Genomic DNA, 22169 nt, shown 5'->3' on the forward strand with positions numbered 1-22169 from the left:
AGCCCAACGGGGGCCCCGATCTCAGTCGGGGTCCGGGCAGTGCTGAGCCCAACGGGGGCCCCGATCTCAGTCGGGGTCCGGGCAGTGCTGAGCCCAACGGGGGCCCCGATCTCAGTCGGGGTCCGGGCAGTGCTGAGCCCAACGGGGGCCCCGATCTCAGTCGGGGTCAGGGCAGTGCTGAGCCCAACGGGGGCCCCGATCTCAGTCGGGGTCCGGGCAGTGCTGAGCCCAACGGGGGCCCCCATCTCGGTCGGGGTCCGGGCAGTGCTGAGCCCAACGGGGGCCCCCATCTCGGTCGGGGTCAGGGCAGTGCTGAGCCCAACGGGGGCCCCCATCTCGGTCGGGGTCCATGCAATGCCCAGCCCAGCAGCAACCCCGATCTTGGTCAGGGTCCGTGGAGTGCCCTGAGGATAGAACCCCGAGTCCTGACTCCCAGCCCCCCAACCACTAGACCCCACTCCCCACGCATAGCCCAGTCCAAGTGCTACCATAACACACATATCACTAGACCAGCAGGAGGACCGTGGGCCAAATCCAGACCTGTCAAGATGCTTTAGAACGGGCGGCAAAATGTTTTTATTTCGTCTTACTACCATTTTTATTGTTATTTTTTGTATTATTTTCCCTGGAGCCTGGCTCTTGCCTGGACCTTGACCAAAACATTTGGACCTTGACAAAAAATAATGGACTATCCATGCACTGGACCCTAAACACGGAAGGTACATAAATTACCCCAAGCCTCCTTCTAACAATAACAGGCCTGGGGCCATCTGGACTCGTTCCCACTTGAGCATCTGGTGGTTTTTATTCTCTTCAGTCCCCCCTTCCCCGCCCAGCGCCATCTTCCGTAAAGGAACCGGAAAGATGGGCCCGACAGACCGGGACGGCCCTGCGTGCTCGGGACTGCACGTCCATCCTGGCTTCGCGTCCCGGGCTGCCAGGTGTCCCACGCCCCAGACGCTCATGCGGTTCAGGAAGCAATTATGCTGATTAATAATAACCCCTTGCGCTGCTACGGAACCTTTCAGTCTCGGGATCGCCCATAGTTTTACAAATGCTCATTAAGCCAATTAGCACGGTGCAGCCTTACCAGGGAGGAAAGGGCTCAGGATGGGGAAACTGAGATGTTAATTGGATGACAGCTTTGGGAATATGACCCAGGAGTCCTGCCTCCTACCCCACCCCCACTCTAACCCACTAGACTCCACTCCCCGCCCACAGCTAGATACAGAGCCGAGGAGTCCTGGCTCCCAGCCCTGCCCCCTGCTCCAACCAGTAGATCCCACTCCCCTCCCAGAGCCGGAGCGATAACCCTACTAAGATTTCTTTGTTTACGCAGCCTAGGTTCGCATTACCCCTTTTGGCCACTGGGTCGCACCAGGAGCTTGTGTTCAACGGGTTATCCACCACGACCTGCTTCCCAGGTTCGAGTCCCCCATCCTGTAAGCACGGCCTGCACCCCTGTTTCTAGATGTTTACATTTTGCTGTATTAAAATATACATTGTTTGCTTGGGCCCAGTCTACCAAATCGCTCCGTATCAGTGACCGGTCCACTTCATTATTTACCACACCCCCACTGTTTGTGTCATTTGTAATCCTGATCCATGATGATTTTATGTTTTCTTCCAGCTCATTGATAAAAGTCATTAGAGCAGCCCAAGAACCAACCCCAGCAGAACCCCATTGGAAACACCCCTGTTACATTTGGGGAATGTGGGTTCAATTCCTGCTCCACCACAGATGACCTTGGGCAAGTCACTTAAGCCTCTCTGTGTTTCCCTTCTGGATAATGGCACGCCCGACCTCCCGGGGGTGCTCAGATAGCAGGAAAAGGGGGTACGTCAGAGACCCGGAGAATGGGGCAGCACTGTGTTGTATAATGGGACGAAGGCCTCGCATCTCTCAGAGCCTCGTAGAACAGCTCCACGGATGATTTCCCTCGCTTGGAGAGTCGCACAGGATAGGCCAGAACGTCCGGGTTCCTCTCCACTTCGCTGACCCTTTCCCGGATGTTATTCACCAGGTACCAGGCCTCGCCATTCCTGTCGGAGTAATGGTTCAATGCCAGGACAAGTTTTCTGACATACTTCCGAACGATTCTGTAGGTAGAGGAGGGAGAAATGGGGGTGGGTGGGTTCACCAGACAGAATTTCCAGTGTAAGACATTGTCAAAAACACACTTATGCTGCATGCCTCTCCGCTAGTGATGGCTACACATACAGGATAACAGCCTACTACTACTACCACCTAATGGAGCCCAGCCTTTAGCTGGAGTGGCAGAGGTCGGTGCCGCATTGCTAATGATCGTAGGTTCAAGCACGCTGTGGGATTTCTTAGAAAAAGAATCTCTCATATGCTGATCAGAGATCATCAGAACTGACCCAAACCCAGAGCCCAACTTGGGTGGTGGCTGGAGGGGGAGATTTCCATCCCAATTTCTTCCCAAATTCCTTCATCTCTGTGATTCACTGGTGACTACATGTGAAAGCGGCACCCCCTAGTGGCTGCAGTGCATAATGCAATAGAAGGGGCTGGCTGATGAATAAAGCTGGGTGGGAATCCAATTTACCGTTTCAGGGGAAATGCCGTGAGTTTGAAATTTGTTGCTGTTCTGAAATGAAAACAACCAAAAAAATTTCAACATTTCCTGTCAAATGGAAAAATTGTTTCAGGCCAATAAAAACATTCTGTTCATTTATATGATTAATTAAATTAAATTATAAAATTATAATTATATTATATTATATTAACATAAGAACGGCCACACTGGGTCAGACCAAAGGTCCATCTAGCCCGGTGTCCTGTCTTCCTGCTTCAGAGGGAATAAACAGAACAGGGACACATCAAGTGATCCTTCCCCTGTTGTCCATTCCCAGTTTATGGCAAACAGAGGCCATCAACGGACCTATCCTCCATAACCTTATCTAGTTCTTTTTCTAACCCTGTTATAATCTTGGCCTTCACAACGTCCTCTGGCAAAGAGTTCCACAGATTGACTGTGCATTGTATAAAGAAATACTTCCTTTTGTTTGTTTTAAACCTGTTTTAAAATACAGGACCTTGACAAATGAGAGAATTGGCCTGAAATCAGCAAGATGAAATTCAATAAAGACAAGGGCAAAATGCTTAGGAAGGAAAAATCAAATGCACCGCTACAAAGTGGGTACTAACTGGCTAGGCAGCCGGACGGCTGACAAGGGCCTGGGATTTCTAGTGGATCGCACATTGCATATGAGCCAACAGTGTGACGGCAGCTGTGAGGAAGGCTAATATCGTTCTGGGGTGTATTAACAGGACTGTCGTACGTAAGACACGGGAGGTCGTTGTCCCGCTCTACTCCACATTGGGGAGGCCTCAGCTGGAATCCGGTGTCCAGTTCTGGGCACCGTGCTTTAAGAAAGATGTGGGGAAATTGGAGAGGATCCAGACGAGAGCAACAAACAGGATCAGAGGTTTAGAAAACCTGACCTAGAAGGAAAGGTTAAAAAAAACCTGGGTGTTTTTACAGCTTTCCAACGCAGGGGTTCTCAACCTGTTCCCCTCGGCTTCGGCTTCAGCCCGGGTGGCGGGGCTCAGGGCCCCAGGCTTCAGCCCTGTGGCAGGGCCAGATTCACCTTTTGTGGGCCCGGCGCCAAATATGGGCACCCCTGGGGGCAATGGAGCTGGTGCAGAGAGGTCGGTCCCCGGAACGAGGGGCCGGCCGGGAGCAATGGGGCATGGCATGGCGAGGGCGTCCCCGCTCCGCCCAGCCCCGCCCAGCGCGAGGGCAAACTGGCAGTTGCCAGATGCAGAGTGGCCTGCCCGGCCCTGTGCTGCCAGTGTGCCCCTTGCCCTTGGAGGTGGGCCCATGCTGTGCCCCCCGCCCCCGCAATACCCCACCCCAGACTCCCTATGGCCAGAGGCCTCCCCCTGACCCAATATGCCCAGCACCCCCCTCACACCCTCCCACAAATGCACAGCACCCTGCACACCACCACCCCTGCCCAGCGCCCCCCTGCCCACACGGGCCTCACCGCAACTGCCCAGCACCCCACACAGAACCCCCACTCCCTAGTGCCCCGACACACACAGATCTTCCCCGCCCCCTCACAGCCCAGCACCCCCTCCAGTCTCCCCCAAGCCCCACGTCCCCACCCCCTGCCTCCCGGCCGCACTCACCCGCCCTGCTGGGGAGGCGACTGTGTCCGTCGGCCTCAGCCGGCAGCGTGGCCAGGGCTAGTCTGGTTCCCGGGCCGGGAATCGCTGCGGCCCCTCGGGAGTGGTGAGAACAGCCAGGCCAGGGCTTGCCCCGGCCGGGCTCCCTCAGGACCCACTTGCCTGGAGGGGCCCAGCCAAGCCCCCCTCACTGCTCCCCCCCAAACTGCCCGAGGCTGGCCAGGCTTCTGCACCAGTCCCAGGTGGCTCAGCATTGGGGAGACGGGGGGGCGGGGGGCTCCACAGGTGGCGGGAAGCAGAGACTGCCCGGAGCCGGAGGTGCACTGGGGTCCGGCCAGGGGGCAGAGAGGAGCCGGCGGGTGGGGCCAGGGAGCGGAGCCCTTGGCGGGCCGGCCGAGAGGAGCAAGCGGGGGGCAGGCGGGGAGCCAGCGGGTTGTCGGGTTCTCGGGGCGCAGTGCAAGCAGAGCAGGCCGGGGCCCCTTCTGAGCATGGGCCCGGCTCCGTGGCGCCATTGTGAACCCGGCACTGGCCCCAGGCGGTGGGGTTTCGGCTTCCTGCCCTGGGCCCCAGCGAGTCTAATGCCGGCCCTGCTTGGCGGCCCCCCTGAAACCTGCTCACAGCCCCCCACGATTGGCCGGCCCGGCGCAGCCCTCGGCTCGCCCTTCGGCCCGGGACCCCAGGGGGAGCGGCTGCCCTGTTCCCCCTGATCGCTCTCCACCTCCAAGGGGACCCCGACCGACGGGGCCCTGGCCCCGGGGGGAGGCTGGGGTGTAGGGGGGGCCCAACCCTTGCAGGATGGCCCTGGGGCCGCCGGGAACCGAAAGGCTCGTGGTTCCCCAAGGATCACGTCCTGTGGGGAAAGCTCCTCCAGGGACTGGGCTCCTGCCTGGCTCGCGGCTCTGTCCCCGGGGTTGGGGAGCCTGGGGATGGGGGGGAAGGGGGGTGTCCCCCCCCCCCTTGGCTGTCCCCACTAGAGGGCCCTGCTTATTGCACTCGCTGCTGCGTTTCTTCCTTGCACTCGCTGCTACCTCCGGGGGTTGAGTTTCCTGGGCGAGACGGATGCAGCTGCAGTTCCGGGAGCCAGCCGGGGGTTGAGCCGCTGCTGGCCGGGGTGGGGGGAGCCCTGCCTCCAAGCCCCCTCCGCGCCCAGCCCGGGGGTGGGGGGGCTTTCTCCGGGCTCTGCCCGCACCAGCCCCTGAGCCGGAGCCTGCAGGTGATGGGGAGACCTGGGGGCGGTCGGGGGGGGGAAGCGCTGGGGCTGGGGGCAGCAAACCCGCCCGGGAATCAGAGCCCAAGTCTCCCAGGCAGAGGGGGAAGGAGACAGAAAAGCGTGGGGGAGGCAGGAAAAAAAAGGGGGGGCGGAGTCAGAAGGGGGGCAAGATACTCCCAGCCCCCTCCAAATCTGCCCCGGTCCATTGGCATCACCCTGGACAGACTGACTTTCCTGGGGACAAGCTGAAGAGCTGAGAGAGGAAAAGCCAGTTCCTGCCCCCAGCCCAATCTAGGGGATTGTGGGGGGGGGGGGAGGATGGCTTTGTGGGGGACAGTGCCAGGGAAAATCCCCCAGAACCGCCCCTTTGATTCGGCCCTTTTCTAGCGTTTGCCTCGGAGACACTGTTCCTTGGCACGGGGTCCCCGGTGGGTTTCGTCCTGCTGGGAGGGGCCGGGTCTGCGCTGGAAGAAAGAGACCCGGCGTTGGGGTCTTAAAAACGTCCAGCAAGGAACAGACAAGGAATTGCCAGGCTGAACCGGAGCAGGGGCCTTTATGGTGCCACCAGCCGCTCCAGAAAACCACCTAGCGCACTGGGTGCTCGACCCTTTTCCTCATTTGCGGACCCCCTAAAAAGTTTCAGATGCAGGTGTGGATCCCTTTGGAAATCTTGGGCGTAGTCTGCAGACCCCTGGGGGTCTGCAGAGCACAGGTTGAGAACCAGTGGCCTATGGTAACGACAACCTTTCGCGGACCCCTTAGACATAGTCTGTGGAGCCCCAGGGATCTGCGGACCACCGGCTGAGAACCACTGGCCTACCAGACAATGGTGGACACAGGTGCCTCCCTAACCCTCTTAGCCAGGGGTTAGTGCAAGTCCTGAAGGATTCGGGGTTAGATCCCGTCCCAACCACCGGCTTATGTCGGTCATCCTTCCACACTGTATAAAAATGCGCATATAGTATTACAAAGATTGAAGTCTGGACAGCTGGATCTGATGGCATAAACCTAAAGACCCAGCTTCCGTAGCTCATAATCTGTGGCCGACAGGGTGAAGCCAGTTACGGGGATGGGGCAAAATCACCTGTTGTTAGCCTGCAATATATACGGTTTGAGGCATTGGCTGTTGCACCGTGCAGCCACTAGATGGAGACAAAAAACTTAAGTGGTGTTAGCCTTGGGTACACTGAGGCACTGGCTGTTGCACGGTGCAGCCACTAGAGGGAGACAGAAACCCCACCTCGTGTTCTCCTGGGTTAGACATCCCAGAATGGGAGGATGGGAACAGAGTAGTTCCAAAAAAATTTCCAAGAGAACATTTTCCCACTGGAAAATGCCATTTCTTCGACATCAAAACATTCTGCGGGAACTTGTTGGTTTCTGCAGAAATTTCATTTCGGAAGGACTGTTTTTTTCCCACGTTTATTTGGTTTTCTGTTCTATTATAAAGAACAATAGAACATACCATTTAAAAAAGCCCAAATCAAAATGAAACATTTCAGTTTTATTGAAATAAGACATTTTGGTTGCCCCGACAGAAGGCGATTTTTGTTTTGTTTTTTTTTTAAACAGGACATGGGGACATTTTTCTCCTTGCGGAATGAAAGCCAAATTTCAAAATCCCAGGATTTCCCTTGAAACAGAAATTCTGGTGCCCACCCAGCTCGAGTTGGGACGGAGCCCTAGTCCCCCCCAAAACAGGGGAATTGCTGATTTCAGGAACCGCCACCAGATTCCAGAGCAAAGCAGCCAGCCTGCCACCCTGAGCTGGTGGGATTTTCCAGGGAGCAGCTGGTACTGAGTGGGGGGTGCTTCTTTTTTCCCCCAGGAGCTGGTAGCTTTCCATGAGGAGTCGGCGCCTCTCTGCAGGGTGCAGCGGGCTGGCGGAGAGCCCTCCGCAGGGACGCCATGCAGGAGAATTATGAGACGCTGATATCTCTGGGTAAGGATTCACTCTCCCTCGCTTAGTGGTTTGTCTAATAGGCCTGAAGAAACGTGAGCGCCTTGGATTTCTGCAGGGAGAAGATCAGCCCCTAGAGATCCCATGAGAGACAGAGAGAGAGAGAGACCGTTTTCCACACAACACACCCCTCTTCTCCCTGAGGGACATTCAGAAACAGCCAAGTTCCTAACCTCCCCAGAGACTTCAGTGGGGGCAGAAGGGCTGTAGGTACTTGTGCTTCACAGTGGCTAGCAGGTTTGCACCTCTGGCTAGCAAGTATCCGCTCAGTTTTCCCCAGCCCTGCCTCCTTACAGATTTCCCCTGGTCTCTGCACCTGGAGAATCCAAGCCAGAGATCTTTCCCCTGCAGAGTTCTTTTAGGGTGCGTCTACACTGCGCATTAAGCCTGGGCTTTGACTCTGGTTTCAGCCCAAGCCCCTCTTCTGTCTGCACACAAATCATTCTGACTCAGGTCGGTGAGCACGCAGGACCGAGGACCCTACTTAGAAGGGTGGCCTGAGTCCAAGCCCTGTCATTTTGCAGTGTGGACACAGCTCAAGCCGCAGACCTGAGCGCAGTGTGGACGTGTTGCCCTGGCTCTGAGACCCGAGGCTAGCAATTGTAAGCCCAGATTTACAATGCAGTGCAGACACTCAAGCGCTGACTTGGAAACACCATGTTCAGAAGCCAGGATCCAGATTGACAGTGTGATGTGGATATGCCGTGAGCTCTTGCTGTTTGAGCAAGCCTGGTGCAGTGGTGAGGGTCTTTGCGTTGGGTGGGGGAAACCAGCCTTTGATTCCCTGCTCTGCCATGGACTGTGTGTGTGTGATCTTGGGAAGTCACTTAGGGAACATCTACATGGCCAACGACAGCCCGCCCCCGTCCCTAAGCTTCAGAGCCGAAGCTCCGACCTGAACGTCTACATGGCTATTTTCAGTGCCGGAGTGAAGTCTGTCAGCATGGGCTCTGGGACTCACTGCCACGGACTGCTGCTTGCAGTGTAGACACACCCTTAGTGTTTCTGGACCTCAGGTTCTGGGCTGTAACACGGGGATAACAGCTCTGCCCTATATTTAGGGCCCACCAGATTCACAGCCATGAAAAATATGTCACGGACCATGAAATCTGGACTTCTGTGTGCTTTTACTCTATACTGTTGGGTAAAAGTATACAAAAGTACACAACGTTTCTCAAACTGGGGGTCCCCACCCAAAAGGCTATTGTGGGGGGGGGGGTCACGGTATTGCCACCCTTCCTTCTGTGCTGCTGCTGACTGCAACGCTGCCTTCAGAGCTGAGCACCCAGCCAACAGCTGCTGCTCTCCGGCCCCCCAGCTCTGACAGCAGCACAGAAGGAAGGGTGGCAATACCGTGACCCCCCTACAATAGATTTGCGACCGCCTTTTGGGTCGGGACCCCCAGTTTGAGAAACGCTGAACCTGAAGGGCTTTGAGTGTTTCTATTTTGCCGTTTTTAACTACCTAGTCATGTTTGGTTACAGCACCGTGAAATTTAAGATTTAAATATCTGAAACCGTGACGTGCAAGATTTTTAAAATGTTATGGCCGTGAAATTTACGCAAATGGGCCATGAATTTGGCAGGGCCCTACCGATATAGAGGACAATATGTTATTCACCGACAGCAGTCAAATCCTGTCTATGTCGGAAAACATCAATTTCATCGCACATGCACAAAGCAAGGAAAATCTATTTCATAAGAACATAAGAACGGCCCTACTGGGTCATCTAGCCCAGTGTCCTGATCTGCGAAGGTCCATCTAGCCCAGTGTCCTGTCTTCCCCCAGTGGCCAATGCCAGGTGCCCCAGAGGGAATGAACAGAACAGGTCATCATCAAATGATCCATCCCCTGTCACCCATTCCCAGCGTCTGGCAAACAGAGGATTTCCAGTGATAATCATCAAAATTCGCGGCTGGACAAAGCAAGGAAAATGCTGCTGGAGAACTTAGTAGAGTTTGATTTAAGGCAATTTACTTGGTAGATTCCTAGGCCAGACGAGACCACTATAAACATTTCGTCTGACTTCTTGTCTAATACAAGCCAGAGAACTCCCCGAAATAATTCCTAGAGCAAGATCTGATGTGAGGTTGACCATTTGTGTGTTAACCATTATAAAACTTTAACTTTCTGAATCGCAATGTCTACTGTCATTAGAGAATTATTATCGGGGGTCACCCCCTATAATTTCCCACAACCGTGGGCACTGAAATTGGTGATAATTTTTAAAAATGCTTAAAAATAAACCTGGGTGTTCTCCATCAAAATGATACCAAAATAAAAATTGAATTCTCCCAAAGCCTAACTAGAGACTGAAAGGAGCTCAGATGCTGTGGCAATAAGGAGCCACGTAAGAGAGATCTGAAGTCCATGGAAAGTCAGTGGTCATGCAGCAGACCCTGCACTGTTGATCGATCTTATTTCGCCTTGCGCTGCTTTTGCTAAGGGAGGGGGAGCTGGGCTGGTGGTTGTCCCAGGCAAGACCACCCTGGCCTGCAGTGCGTCTAATCGCCGTCTCATCCGTTTCTTGTTAGCAGAAGAGATGGCCATCAGCATGCCACGGATCACCGCGATGGCCGAATCCCACCGCAGGGAGCTGGTGTCGGGTAAGTCCCTGCAAGTCAGAGGCGACGAGAGATTTGCAAAAGTCGTTAGTGACTTAGGAGGGTGGAGGCCCCAATTTGAGCCACCTCTCCAGGAGGCCTGAAAGCCCTGAGCAGAGCTGGATTAAATGTCTCAGATTAACTTTTTTGTGGAGGAAAACTACAGCGACCCCGAAGCATTGTGAGAATTGGTGCTTGTTGCGGCCGAAAAAAAAATAAAAAAAATTCTGGAAAATTGAAGCGTTTTGACTTTTTCCCAAACAAAACTGTTCAATTTTCCGCTTCGAGAGGACATTTTGTTTCAAACGTCTCCTTTTCCTTAAGTAAACAAAATGAGCCAGCAAAATCGTTCCAGAACGGTCAAAATCCAAACCCAAGGGTTGGCATTTGGTCAAAAGGAAATGTTGCGTTCGACCCCAAATGAATGGGTTTTTACCGTTTTGGTTTCCCCAAAATTAAAAAAAAAAAAGTAAATAATTTTTGGTTCGACCCGAGACTATGTTTCCCCCCTCAATTTCTTTGGAACAGCCGGTGAACCAAAATATCTGTATTCACCCAGCCGCCCTCTGCCCTTTAAGGGATGTCAGGTTCTGGTTGTCCCAGTAATGGAATGACGAGTGGCTCTTGCTACTTCAAGCCAACGGGATTTTGTACTTGATCTATTGGCTGAGGGGCTTCCATGGGGAAGGCATTCACCCAGCTGAATAATTCAGCCTGGAATTTCCAAAAAATCCTGACGGATTCCTGTGTCCAGATCCCACAGGATTTGGGCCCACAATGATCATCTGCTGCCTTGGGCTTTGAAAGGGAGTTAGGGAAAAGATACTGGATTTGTATCATTTTCCCTTTGTATCTTTCTGATCCGTCTACCTAGGTCAAGGTGTCAAATGCATGTCGTGGAGATGGTCCAATCCCCTTCTAATCATGGACCATGTGCTGGAATCAATCCATGTTTCTCACTGTGTCTCTGTGCAGTGCCTGGCACGATGGGGCCCTGATCCCAGCTGGGGCAGGGACTGTCTCCCGCTGTTTGTCTGTGCAGCGCCCGGCACAATGGGGCCCTGATCTCAGTTAGAGCCTTTATGTACTGCTGTAAAACAATCAACCCAGCCTGATTAGTATCCCATCAAAACTTAATCTGTCCTCTTCTCTCCTCCTGCCAGCGGGATTTCCGATTTCTAAACCTGACCTGCTCTCCTGGATGGAACGAGGGGAAGAACCATGGGTCCCAGATCTCCAGGCCTCTGAGGACGGGGAGATCCCGAGAAGTAGCAGCCCAGGTGAACAGGAGTAAAGCCAAGGAGAAAAACCACATACGAGTGAAATATTTAGACTGTGAGCTTTTGGGGGCAGGGACAGTCTCTCACTGTGTGTCTGTGCGACACCGGGCACAACGGGGCCCTGATCTCACTCAGTTTCTCTAGGTTCTGCAGTGGGGAGATCCTCCTCCCTCGTGACTCACATCTGGATTCTCTTTCCCTGTAGGCGAAGGGTCAGCGAGCGAAGAGGAGGAGGAAGAGGAAGAGGAGGAGGAGCCACCAGGATCTCCTGGGAAAACAGAGCCGCAGGGGACATCCCCGGACAAAGAGGAGGTGGAGAATCCCAGCCCGGGGCCGGATGGGAAGCTCCAGAACTTGGAGGGGAAGAATCAGGACAAACCTGCAGGCCAGACGGTAGTCCCCAAGCAGCTGCCGGCACCCGCAGGGGTGGACAAGGCATTTCGCTGCGCCGAGTGCGGGAAGACCTTCAGCCAGCGGTCCAACCTGATCCGGCACCAGCGCCTCCATGCCACAGACAAGCCCCACAAGTGCCCCGAGTGCGAGAAGAGCTTCAGCGAGCCGGCGGCGCTGGCCAGGCACCAGAAGTCCCACGCCGCCGGGAAGCCCTTCCAGTGCGGGGACTGCGGGAAGGGCTTCAACTGGAGCTCCCACCTGGAGCGGCACCGGCGGGTCCACACCGGCGAGCGGCCCTACGAGTGCGAGGACTGCGGGAAGGGCTTCAGCGTCAGCTCCCACCTGGAGCGGCACCGGCGGGTCCACACCGGCGAGCGGCCCTACAAATGCGAGGAGTGCGGCAAGCGCTTCACCGTCAGCTCCACCCTGACCCAGCACCGCCGGGTCCACGCCGCCGACAAGCCTCACCGGTGCCAGGACTGCGGCAAAGCTTTCGGGCTGGGCGCTGCCCTCCTGGCCCACCAGCGGAAGCACCGGGGGGAGAAGCCTTTCCAGTGCCCCGAGTGCGGCAAAGCCTTCAGCTTCACCTCCCACCTGGAGCGGCACCGGCGGGTCCACACCGGGGAGCGGCCCTTCCAGTGCGACGACTGCGGGAAGAGCTTCAGCCGCAGCTCCCACCTCTACCGGCACCGGCGTGTCCACACCGGGGAGAAGCCGCGGAAATGCGCCGACTGCGGGAAGAGCTACCACCTCGGTGCCGCCACCGTGGCCCAGCTCCAGGCCGCGCCCGCCGGCAGCGGGAGGGATCCCACCAAGTGCGCCGACTGCGGGCGCCGGCGCGTGCCGCCCCCGGTCCCCGTGCCGGAGCCCCCCCCGGCGCCTTTGGGCTGCGCAAATAAGCCCCACAAGTGCCCCGAGTGCGGGAAGGGCTTCGGACAGAGCTCCTCGCTGGTGAAGCACCAGCGGATTCACACCGGCGAGCGGCCCTTCCAGTGCGGCGAGTGTGGCAAACGCTTCGGCTGGTGCTCGGCCCTCATCAAGCACCGGCGCATCCACACCGGGGAGCGGCCGTACCGCTGCGGGGACTGCGGGAAGGCTTTCAGTGTCAGCTCCCACCTCGACCGGCACCGGCGCGTCCACGCTGGCGACAAGCCACACCGCTGCCCTGAGTGTGGGAAAGGCTATGGCGAGCCGGCGGCGCTGGCCAAGCACCAGAAGTCCCACGCCGCCGGGAAGCCCTTCCAGTGCGGGGACTGCGGGAAGGGCTTCGCCTGGAGCTCCCACCTGGAGCGGCACCGGCGGGTCCACACAGGCGAGCGGCCCTACGAGTGCGGGGACTGCGGGAAGGGCTTCAGCGTCAGCTCCCACCTGGAGCGGCACCGGCGGGTCCACACCGGCGAGCGGCCCTACAAATGCGAGGAGTGCGGCAAGGCCTTTGCCGTCAGCTCCACCCTGGCCCAGCACCAGAGGGTCCACTCCGGCGGCCGGCCCCACCGCTGCAAGGACTGCGGGAAGCGGTTCGCGGCAGGGGCCCAGCTGCTGGCCCACCAGCGGGCCCACCGGGGCGAAAAGCCCTACCCCTGTGGTGTCTGCGGCAAGAGCTTCGGCTTCATCTCCCACCTGGAGCGGCACCAGCGTGTCCACACCGGCGAGAAGCCGTACAAGTGCCCCGACTGCGGCAAGGCCTTCAGCCGCAGCTCCCACCGCAACCGCCACCAGCGTGCCCACGCCACCGCCGCCCAACACCGGCCCTTTAAGGGAGGGGGCGTGGCTGAGGCGGAGAAAGGCTCCGCCCCCACTGTCCCGACCAAACCACAGAGAGGCCCAGCCGCCGCCGCCGGTGCCGAGGCTGCCCTCTCCCTCCTGCCAACCTGGTGGGGGGAAGGGGAGAGAAGGAGCAGCCAGCCCCCGGCCTGGGCGGAGGATGCCACAGCAGCATCCGTGCCCTTCCCCCACGCTGCCGGGGGGCTGCGGGGGTGGGGCATGAAAGCCTTCCCTGCCCCAGACGTGGCTCCCGCCCCATGGCGGCTGGGGGATGGCAGCTCAGGCTGGACTTCCGCCCTGCCCCAGGAGGCCTGGCCCCAGCTGCCGCCCACTTCCTAACCAGCCTCCCGTCCTTCTCCGGAGCTGTTTACCGGGGCCAGTGGCTCCCCGCCCCCTTCCCAAAACGGGGGACGGACAGCAGGCCCTCCTCTCTAGACTGGCAGGCCCCCAGGAAGGGGACAGACAGTGGGTGCTCCTGGCAGCTGTTGGGCGCTAACCCAGCCACCCCACAGGGCAGGGAGACAGCCTGACCAACGAGAGGTGGTCTCCCGCCACGCGCGCACCCACCCACTCCCTGTCCCATGGCCGCCCCTGGCCTGAGGATGTGTCACCCCAGAGAGCACCAGGCTCACCCCCGGATCCCATGCCTGAGGGGGATGGGAACCAGAGCCAGAGGGGAGGAGGTCACTTGAGTAGCAGGGAGGCGTGGGGGGTGAGAATTTGCAGGGGATGGGGGGTGAATTAAGCACCTGGAGCACAAAGGAGGAGGTGAGGACCAGGTGCTGGGAGGGGGCTGCATTGTGCATTTGGGGGGTAGGGTTTCCACCAGTCCGGTTTTCACCTAGACAGTCTGGCTTTTGGCTTGTGTGTCTGGGTGCCATTTGACAGGCCCTGATGGCCGTTTTTTTTAAGGGTGGGGGGAAGAGGCGGAGCAGGGGTGTGGGACATCAAGGAAAGAGGTGAAGAAGTGGGCAGGGCCTTGGGGGAAGAGACGGAGAAAGGGGAGGGGCCTTGGGGGAAGAGACGGAGAAAGGGGAGGGGCTTCAGGGGTCCAGTTACCAGCCATTAGAAAGGTGGTCAACTTATTGGGGGGGGCTGGCAGAGGTGCGGACTTGTATTTGGGGAACTGGGGGGGATGGTTGATGAGGGGTGCAGGCGACTGGGGTGCTAGCAGGGCCAAGGGGAGCCTGCCTCTGACTGAGCATTGTGGGAAGGAAGAATCTCATCTCCACACTCAGCTGAGCGTCACATTTATACCATTCCCCATCAACCAGCCCCCCAACCTGAGTGCCTCTTCTATATGATTCCCCAAAATCCTGAGTGGTACATTTATACCGTTCCCCAATAACCCCCCACCCTGTCACATTTGTACCGTTAGGCGAGTGATCATTCACATTTCTGATTCAGGGAACGTTTCACAGGAGGCTCCAGGATTTTCGCCAGCACCAACACTGACAATTGAGCAAGTAAGGCAGAGACCCCCACGGGGGAGGCAAGTGAGACTCCGATCCCATTACCAACATGAGATACCGTCAGGAGTGAAAGGAGGAGAGGTAGGGAGGCTGGATTTGGGACAAGTCCAGGTTTGCTCTTTGGAAGTCAGTGTCTGAGCACTCGTTGCACGGGTGAGAAGCCAGAAATATCTGGGGCGGCAGGTGCCGATCTCTGTGTCTACAAATGATGCTGCAGAAGGACTAAAGGGGGGTGTCTCCCCCAGTTCCTCAAGATGGCAAATCTGACCTGAGAAGGGAGCCAGAAGAGATAATAGTCCAGGCCGCATCAGAATGCAGGCCAATCCCCTCCACTGAAGCTGCAGAAAGGCCTGACAGCCCAGCTGTTGTCCAGGTGGGGACAACAGAGACCCTGTCTGTCACACTCACCCCCACAGGTACACTCGCAGCAAGGGACTAGAACTGGGATTGAAGACAGAGACTCTGCTGGAACCTGTCCCCTGTCTGAGAGAGCGGCTGCCAGCAGAGAAGGAGTTAACATTACAATATCCTGTAACTGTAACAACGGATTCCTTACCTCTCACTAAACCCAGATCCTGGGATTTCCTGGGGCTGGGACATTTGCTTTTAGAACTGGATTCATTTGTCTGTCTGTTTGCTTGTCATTCCTTTTAACTTAGTAATGCTCTTTACTGTTTGGGGTGACAGGACCTAGGATCAGCCATGGACTCTGATATCTTTCCCCTGTAAATGCAGCCTGCCTGGATCGGGATCAGTGCATTCAGCTTGGGCAGAAGGGTACTTTAATTTTATTTCTTGCTTTTCACTAGCTGTAATAAAGTAGCACTTACGTTTCCAACATTCCCAGAGTCCGGAGTCCTCTGTTCTGAAAAAACTTGAGTCACAATGGGCCTTAGATGGGGTGCAGGAGTCTCCCAAAAAGTCAAGACTTTATACTTAGATTGTAAACTCCTTGAGACAGAGACTATCTGGTCTCTATTTTGTACAGCACCAGGCACAGCGGGGTCGTGGTCCGTGACTGAGGTTCACAGGCACTGTAATAATATAAATAATCAATGATAGTATTAATTTGATTTCAATTAGAGAATGAGAAAAGTTGCATATGGAAAAACAAATCCTTAACTCGTTTGAGTTAAGGTTCTATTTTTTTTCTCCTCCTCTTGGACATTCTGAGGCCAGAGTTAAGGTTGTTTTTCTTTTCTCCTCTTTGGAGTTACTAAGATCAAAGTTAATTTTTCTCCTGCCGAAGTCAGGGTTAAGGTGGCTTGTTAGTTTCAATGTGCAATACGCAATATTTGATTTGAGTGACTCTCTGAGCCATGTGGATATTTCACTATTTAGCTGCTCTTCTTTTCATCCTTCCATGCCATTGTTTTAAATCTCTATGGTTTTAATTGGCTGCCGAGGTTTTTTTTTTAAACAGGAAGGAGCAACTTTAACTTGATGTTAACTCAGATTTTTGATGAGAATAAAATGCCATCATAGGGTATCAACCTACGACATCAAGTATAGATGTGAGATGTGTAAATCTATACCTGTGTGTATTCCCCTACAAATAAATACGATTCATAGTTTCTCTGGCCAGAAGGGACCATTGGGATAATCTAATCTAACCTCCTTTTATACCACAGGCCAGAGTATTCTCCCAGAATAATTCCTACAGCATATTTGGTAGAATAATTTAGGGTATTAATTTTGGGTACCTCACGCTCCTTTCCTACCAATGCTCTCAATAAAGATGAAGCAACTCAGCAAATAAGGTTACCTGAATTTCCTGTAGGTTTGCTGGTTGGCAAGGGGAAACTGAACGGGCCCAGGTAGGTAGGTTGGTTCTGGGAGCAGAGCAAGAGAAGTTTGTGAGCAGATGAGCTGCCTGAAAAGGAAACTACTTATATTGGGCTCAAACCGCAAGGCTGGGGCGGAAACAGGTGGATGAGAACAGAACTGATGAAGCTGGACTAGACGAGGCTATTAACGGGGGGGAGGTATTTCGAATGTTAGTTGGAGCGGACCTGTGTGAAAACTGCTCCGGTGAGGTCTGGCGGAGAGCAGGTTGATTCGGTGGCGTCCGGCTCTGCTTTACATAAAGCCCTGGTGGGCCGGGAGCGAGTGTAGTAGTGAGGATGAGCGGGGAGAGGCGGGGTCGCTTGGCCGCGGTAGGGGAGCGGCTGGCGGCGATTGCCCGCTGCGCGGTGGCGGCGGGAGTCGAGCTGCGAGCCGCGTTGCAGGAGGAAGGACCGGCGGCAGTAGCTGCAGCGGCGGCGCCTGAAGGCGGCCAGGTGCTGCAGCCGGAGAAGATTGGGGCAAGCTCGTCCGTATTGGCTAGGCTGGGTGAGCTCAGGCTGAAACCGCTGAGGAGTGGGGGCGCAGAGCGGGGCCCAGGTACTTAAAGGGGGTCGGGGAAAACTCGAGGGTTTCTCCTGGGGATTAGGGTACAGTGAAGTACACGATAGAGGCAGTTTAGTAGGGTAGGGCTCTCTAGATTGCTAGGGGAGTTTTAAAGAAAACGTGGTTTGGTAAGTGTTGCTTCTCTTTATGCAGCTCGTCAGTATAATTCTGAATAGATTGTCATCTTGGGTTTAGTTTGTTTTATTTATGTTTGGTTCATTTTTTTGCAGTTAGGATCAGCCCTTCACCAAACACCTATATCTTAATTCTGTGTGTTTTTTCTTTTACTCTTTTTTTTGGGGGGGGGGAGAATAGAAGTGGGTTGACTTTTCTGTTCTTTAACATTGTTTTGTAAAGAAACATTCTGATCTTTCTGCTCCTAGGGATTTACAGCTTAGGTGGGGTTTCATGACAGTATTTTTCAGGTACTAAATAAAAACATATTGAAAGTAGACTGGGGATTTTCAAACTTCCCTGCGCCACAACCCCCTTCTGACAACAAAAATTTCTGTGTGACCCCCAGGAGAGGGGACTGAAGCCTGAGCCCACCCAAGCTCTGCTGCCGTGTGGGAGGGGACAAAGTCCCAGAGGTTCAGCCCCAGGGTGCCTATAAGCTGAGCCCCTCGGCCTAGGGCAGCTTCTGCTTTGGCCCTGGGCAGTGGATAGGGTTGCCAAACCACCAGGAGTAGCCTGGAGTCTCCCGGAATTAAAGATAAATCTTTAATTAGAGATTGTCATGTGATGACATCTCCAGGAATATATCCAACCAAAATTGGTAACCCTAGTGGTGGGGACTGGGCTTCGACCCTGTGCCCCAGCAAGCCTAAATCAGCTCTGGTGACCCCATTAAAAGGGGGTCCTGACCCACAATCTGAGAACTACTGAGGTAGACAATCTGGGACTGTTGGTTCTGAGCTGTGGGGTGGAGATTCTGGAACAAGAGCTGTTCCTGCTCTGTGGATTAGTATGGTTGGTGTGCAGCAGTTTAGTACCTTATTCCTGTCTCCCGTTTTTGCTTTGCACACATTTCTGTTTGTTTGTAATAGAAGCATATAGTGATGTAAGTTGCACTTTTGATTAAAATGGACCTTGAGGGAGTCTTCCTAAATAGATTTTGTTTCCACACACAAAAAATTCTGTATTCTAAGTTTGTTTCAGCCCAGGAGAATTAGGAGGAATTAGCAGCTCAGCATCTGGTCAGTGAGAGTCCAGGGTACTCAAAGGTACAATACTCTTCAGTATGTGATTTGCTCTGTAGTGGTTGCTCCCTGAAAAAAAATAGTTTTGGCTGCTGTAGGAGCCTTGTTTTGACTGCTGTGGATTCTCTAATGAGTGTCTCAGCTTGGGTTTCCTTGCAGCCTGCAGATCTGCTAAGCAGGAAGATGATAAAAGCAAGCCCCAAGAGGAACTTATCCCAGCAACCACTCCTGCACCCCGGCAGTGGGAGGAGGTGTTTGCCTTGGAGGCTCCCTCTACCATCCAGCAAGACATGAACCAAGAGATGGGCATGTTGGCACTAGGTGAGCTGTACAAAAAACTGAATTTATGCTGTTTAAAGGGGTTCAGATTAATGGAAGGAGGGCGAGGAAGTGCAGCTACTCCTGTCTGCTGAAAGCAAAGTGAGAACACTCGCTCTGTCTGTAGTCTAGGAGTCCCTAGACTAGAGGCGCTGATTATGACCCTCCTTTGCTAGTTGCTATACAAACAGCAAAAAGACGATTCCTGCCTCTAGGTGCTTTCAAATTAAGTAGAAGATAAGATTGGTGGTGGGGCAAAAAGGACTGGTAAGAAGTCCTTGTCAAGCTGAGAAGATTATGGTCCGTGTGGGTCCGGATCTCTGGCCAAACTTCTTTTTCCCACGAGGCACTAGTCTTCCATCATGGGAGTCCTGTGCTGTGGTGCATCCTGGGAAAAGTAGCTTGACTCGTAGAGGAGAATGGGGATATGAGAAAACTGAAGTACAGCTCTCTTGAGGCACTGCCAGCATTTCTAAATCAAAGTAGTTTGGTTCTTGACCTTTTGTCAAAAATTTCAGGGAGGGCGGAGCCCATTTTCCAATGAGCTCTACAAGGGGTGTGTGTTTTTCACTGAACAGTAACATATTCTACTAGATTTTCTTTGGCAAAGGGGAAACTTGTGTTCTATTAGATATGGGTGTTCTTCCTTTTGTTTAGAAACTATTGTGAAAAACCAGGAGGCAATGAGGTCGCTGATGGCTGAGCTGGTGCAAAGCCTGGGCGCTGTGGAGCAGAGGATCCGTAACATAGAGCAAGAGATGGGGCTGATCACTAGATTCACCCAGGAGCTAAATGAATTGGGTGAAGACAACTGGACTTGAAGGTGCTCATGACTTGCCTCGGGTCAGGTACAAAACTAACTGCCCTGTTCCACATTTCACTACAGCCCCCATGGCCGTTGATCTGGGCTATAATAGTTCTTTATTGACTCTTCAATCTGTGTGTTAGGGATGAGTTTTTGTGAAGGATCTAGAGAAGTTGTTAACCAGTTTTTATGGGAGTGAGGCAGCTAAGATGCAAAGTGATTTTGCAAAAGCACTTACCTTAACAAATTAATTGGTTTTTTTTAAGATGTGTGCAGGTTTTGAAAATGCTGAAATCTCCATTCTCTCCATTGGTAGACTTAGAAGCCTCTATGTTGTAGAGCTTCGGAGTCAGTTGCTTCTCCTTTTCCCTAGTTGCCAAGATATTGATGGGTTCCCTAACAAAGCTTATTGTCCCCAAAGCAAAACCATTCCCTCACTGGGTAGATTATTCTTCCTCTCACATAGACATCAACTGATCTGGTCTCTTGGAATCCTGCCTCGGTCTAAATATCCTGATGCACAATGAACAAACAGTGGGCTGCATTAAAGGAACAAATCTATTTATGTTCTCATGAACTTTTGCAGATTTTTATAATAAAGGAAGCTTTTAGTCTCCTATCAATAACAAACACGAGGGATTTGTGCACGTTCCAGCTCTGTTGACCACTTTCACATTCGCTTAAAGATCCCTACAGATGGATACCTAGAAATAAAGCAGTGGCCGTTAATCTCTATTTGATCAGGGGCTCTGTTCAGTTTTTTTAGCATTCAGGCATGGAATGTAGATGCACCTGAAATGCTCATGGGGGTGGAATATTCAACTATTCTGGATTGGAAGGCTGGATAATTTTTTGTCTGACCGTAAGTCAGTTCAAGCAGCCTTGGCATATTACCAGTGTAACAGACTTTCACTGCTACTACATATTTTAGTCTGTATTTCCACTAATACCTGCTCTGCTTCTGGTAACCTGAATTGTTTATAGCAGATCAAATACTAGTTAAAATTCCTTGGTCAGTAACTGATTTTTGGGAATTTATAAAACATGCTAGTCCATTGATATTAGGCCAGCGATAGAAGTAGCTGATGAATTTAAAACAATAAAATGTATGAGGATAAATTGATTGCTTTATTAGTAAACCACATTTAATGAGATCTAGGGGCACAGATCAGCTGGTGTAAATTTTCATGGCTTAATGTAGCTCTGGTAGCCTATACTAGATGAGGATCTGCCCTACTATCTTAAGAGTACATTTTTAAAAAAAGGCTTGTTTTAGACGCAAGCCCCAGTCTCTGGTTTCTCTAAGAGAAAGTTTGGGATGGGTGGCTCTGAAGAGGAGCGGAGGCTGGTGGTTCTTGCCTGGCAGAAAAGTCTGCACTTTTCTATTTATCTGAATGTATTTATTCCCTTTCTCTTGTTCTGATGCTTTTGGACAGAAAGTGATGTGTGTTTTATGTTTGCATAACTAAATTGGACCATGATCACATTCACTGCACCTTAGTAAATGTTCAGCTGATGGAAAAAAATTGAGTCATTTGATTTCTCTCTCGCGCTTCCTAGCAAGCAAAGTAGATTCTTGGGGTGCAACAGCCCCTGTTGTTCTGCAATTCCTACCAACAGGAGGTAACCCCACTACCATTGACTGGGGAGAGTTTGGATAGAAGTAGTCATGGCATCAGCTGGGGTACATGACATTTAAGATTTCCTTGTTTGGGAAGCTATGGCATTATAGGCTAAGGTGTGAATTTAAACCAGTGTAGCTAAATTGGTATAAATCCCTGTGTGGACACTTTTTTATACCAGAATAAGTGTCCACACTGGCAGTTACACTGATGTAGTTAAATTGGTGTAACTTCCTGTCCAGACAAGCCCCAAGGAAAAAAGTCCAGCTAAACAACTGCTGAAAATTTCAATTTTCAGCAAGTTCTGTAGTTTAAGCCCATTAAGTCAGTGAGCCCTGGTGCATAATTTTGTCTGTGTAGCCAGGGAAGAGTTAAGAACCTTCATGAAAACATCACTGTCCAGTAGATATGATTCAGGACTGACAGAGCCAGGTCTTCCAGTGATTTGCTGCATAACCTTGGATAAGTCACTTTCCCTTTCTGTAATATGGGAATAGGGACACTGCGATGAAAGCTCTTAGCTGTAATTCACAGGCAGGGTATGCTGACCCTTAATCTATAATGAGATGGGACTCTTGTTAAGTTTTGGCCTGAATTACTTCCTGTGGCAATGAATTCCACAGTCTTTCACACATGATTAAAAGTATTTCCTTTGATCCGTTTTGGATTTCCTACATTTTAATTTTAGTGAAGGCACTAATATTTAGTTCACAGTAAGGTGGGGTGTGAATCTACCCCATGCTAGCCTGCCATGGACTATGTCCATGTGGACCCAGCTGATGTGCATTAGTAGTTAATGTGCTTTGATTAGTACTGTTTCAAAGAGGACTAGTTGAAAACACATCAACAAACTTAACGCATATCAGCATGGTCTACATGAAGAGTTCCTAGCAGGTTAATGTGGGGTGTGTACACACACTCTCTTACTGTAAATTAACGGGTTCATGTAGACCAGCCTGACATCTAGTCTATGCTACAGACCTATATCAGTATAACCAC

The 22169-nt window shown here is 53.0% G+C and overlaps 2 protein-coding genes and 1 long non-coding RNA gene across 8 annotated transcripts; 2 read left to right on the forward strand and 1 right to left on the reverse strand.

Annotated features, from left to right (window-relative positions):
- Positions 1 to 570: 570 nt before the first annotated feature.
- On the reverse strand, positions 571 to 15752 carry LOC140897927 (L-amino acid oxidase Cdc18). Of its 3 annotated transcripts, XR_012154873.2 has the most exons (4): positions 4160 to 5048; positions 3307 to 3469; positions 2571 to 2612; positions 571 to 2100 (listed from the first exon to the last, which is right to left on the reverse strand). XR_012154873.2 is itself a non-coding variant. In XM_073311226.2 (3 exons), the coding sequence occupies exons 1-3, from the start codon at positions 15677 to 15679 to the stop codon at positions 1818 to 1820; spliced, it is 336 nt and encodes a 111-aa protein (XP_073167327.2). In that variant the 5' UTR covers positions 15680 to 15752; the 3' UTR covers positions 571 to 1817. The 3 variants fall into 3 exon arrangements, 1 of the variants encoding a protein (XP_073167327.2); XM_073311226.2 differs by lacking the exons at positions 3307 to 3469; positions 4160 to 5048 and adding an exon at positions 15669 to 15752; XR_012154875.2 differs by lacking the exons at positions 2571 to 2612; positions 3307 to 3469.
- On the forward strand, positions 5131 to 14091 carry LOC140897895 (uncharacterized). 4 transcript variants are annotated; one of them, XM_073311127.2, is made up of 5 exons: positions 5131 to 5369; positions 7195 to 7308; positions 9861 to 9932; positions 11093 to 11209; positions 11415 to 14091. In XM_073311127.2, the coding sequence occupies exons 2-5, from the start codon at positions 7275 to 7277 to the stop codon at positions 13703 to 13705; spliced, it is 2514 nt and encodes an 837-aa protein (XP_073167228.1). In that variant the 5' UTR covers positions 5131 to 5369; positions 7195 to 7274; the 3' UTR covers positions 13706 to 14091. The 4 variants fall into 4 exon arrangements, with proteins under 4 accessions (XP_073167228.1, XP_073167231.1, XP_073167230.1 ...); XM_073311130.2 differs by having other exon boundaries at positions 9864 to 9932; XM_073311129.2 differs by having other exon boundaries at positions 7198 to 7308.
- On the forward strand, positions 14479 to 21034 carry LOC140897937 (uncharacterized). Its single transcript, XR_012154884.2, has 3 exons — positions 14479 to 15615; positions 18585 to 18746; positions 19401 to 21034. It is a non-coding gene; the product is annotated as an uncharacterized LOC140897937 (long non-coding RNA).
- Positions 21035 to 22169: the final 1135 nt, after the last annotated feature.

The sequence above is a fragment of the Lepidochelys kempii genome, chromosome 14 (genome assembly GCF_965140285.1).
Source record: "Lepidochelys kempii isolate rLepKem1 chromosome 14, rLepKem1.hap1, whole genome shotgun sequence".
Taxonomy (NCBI): domain Eukaryota; kingdom Metazoa; phylum Chordata; order Testudines; family Cheloniidae; genus Lepidochelys; species Lepidochelys kempii.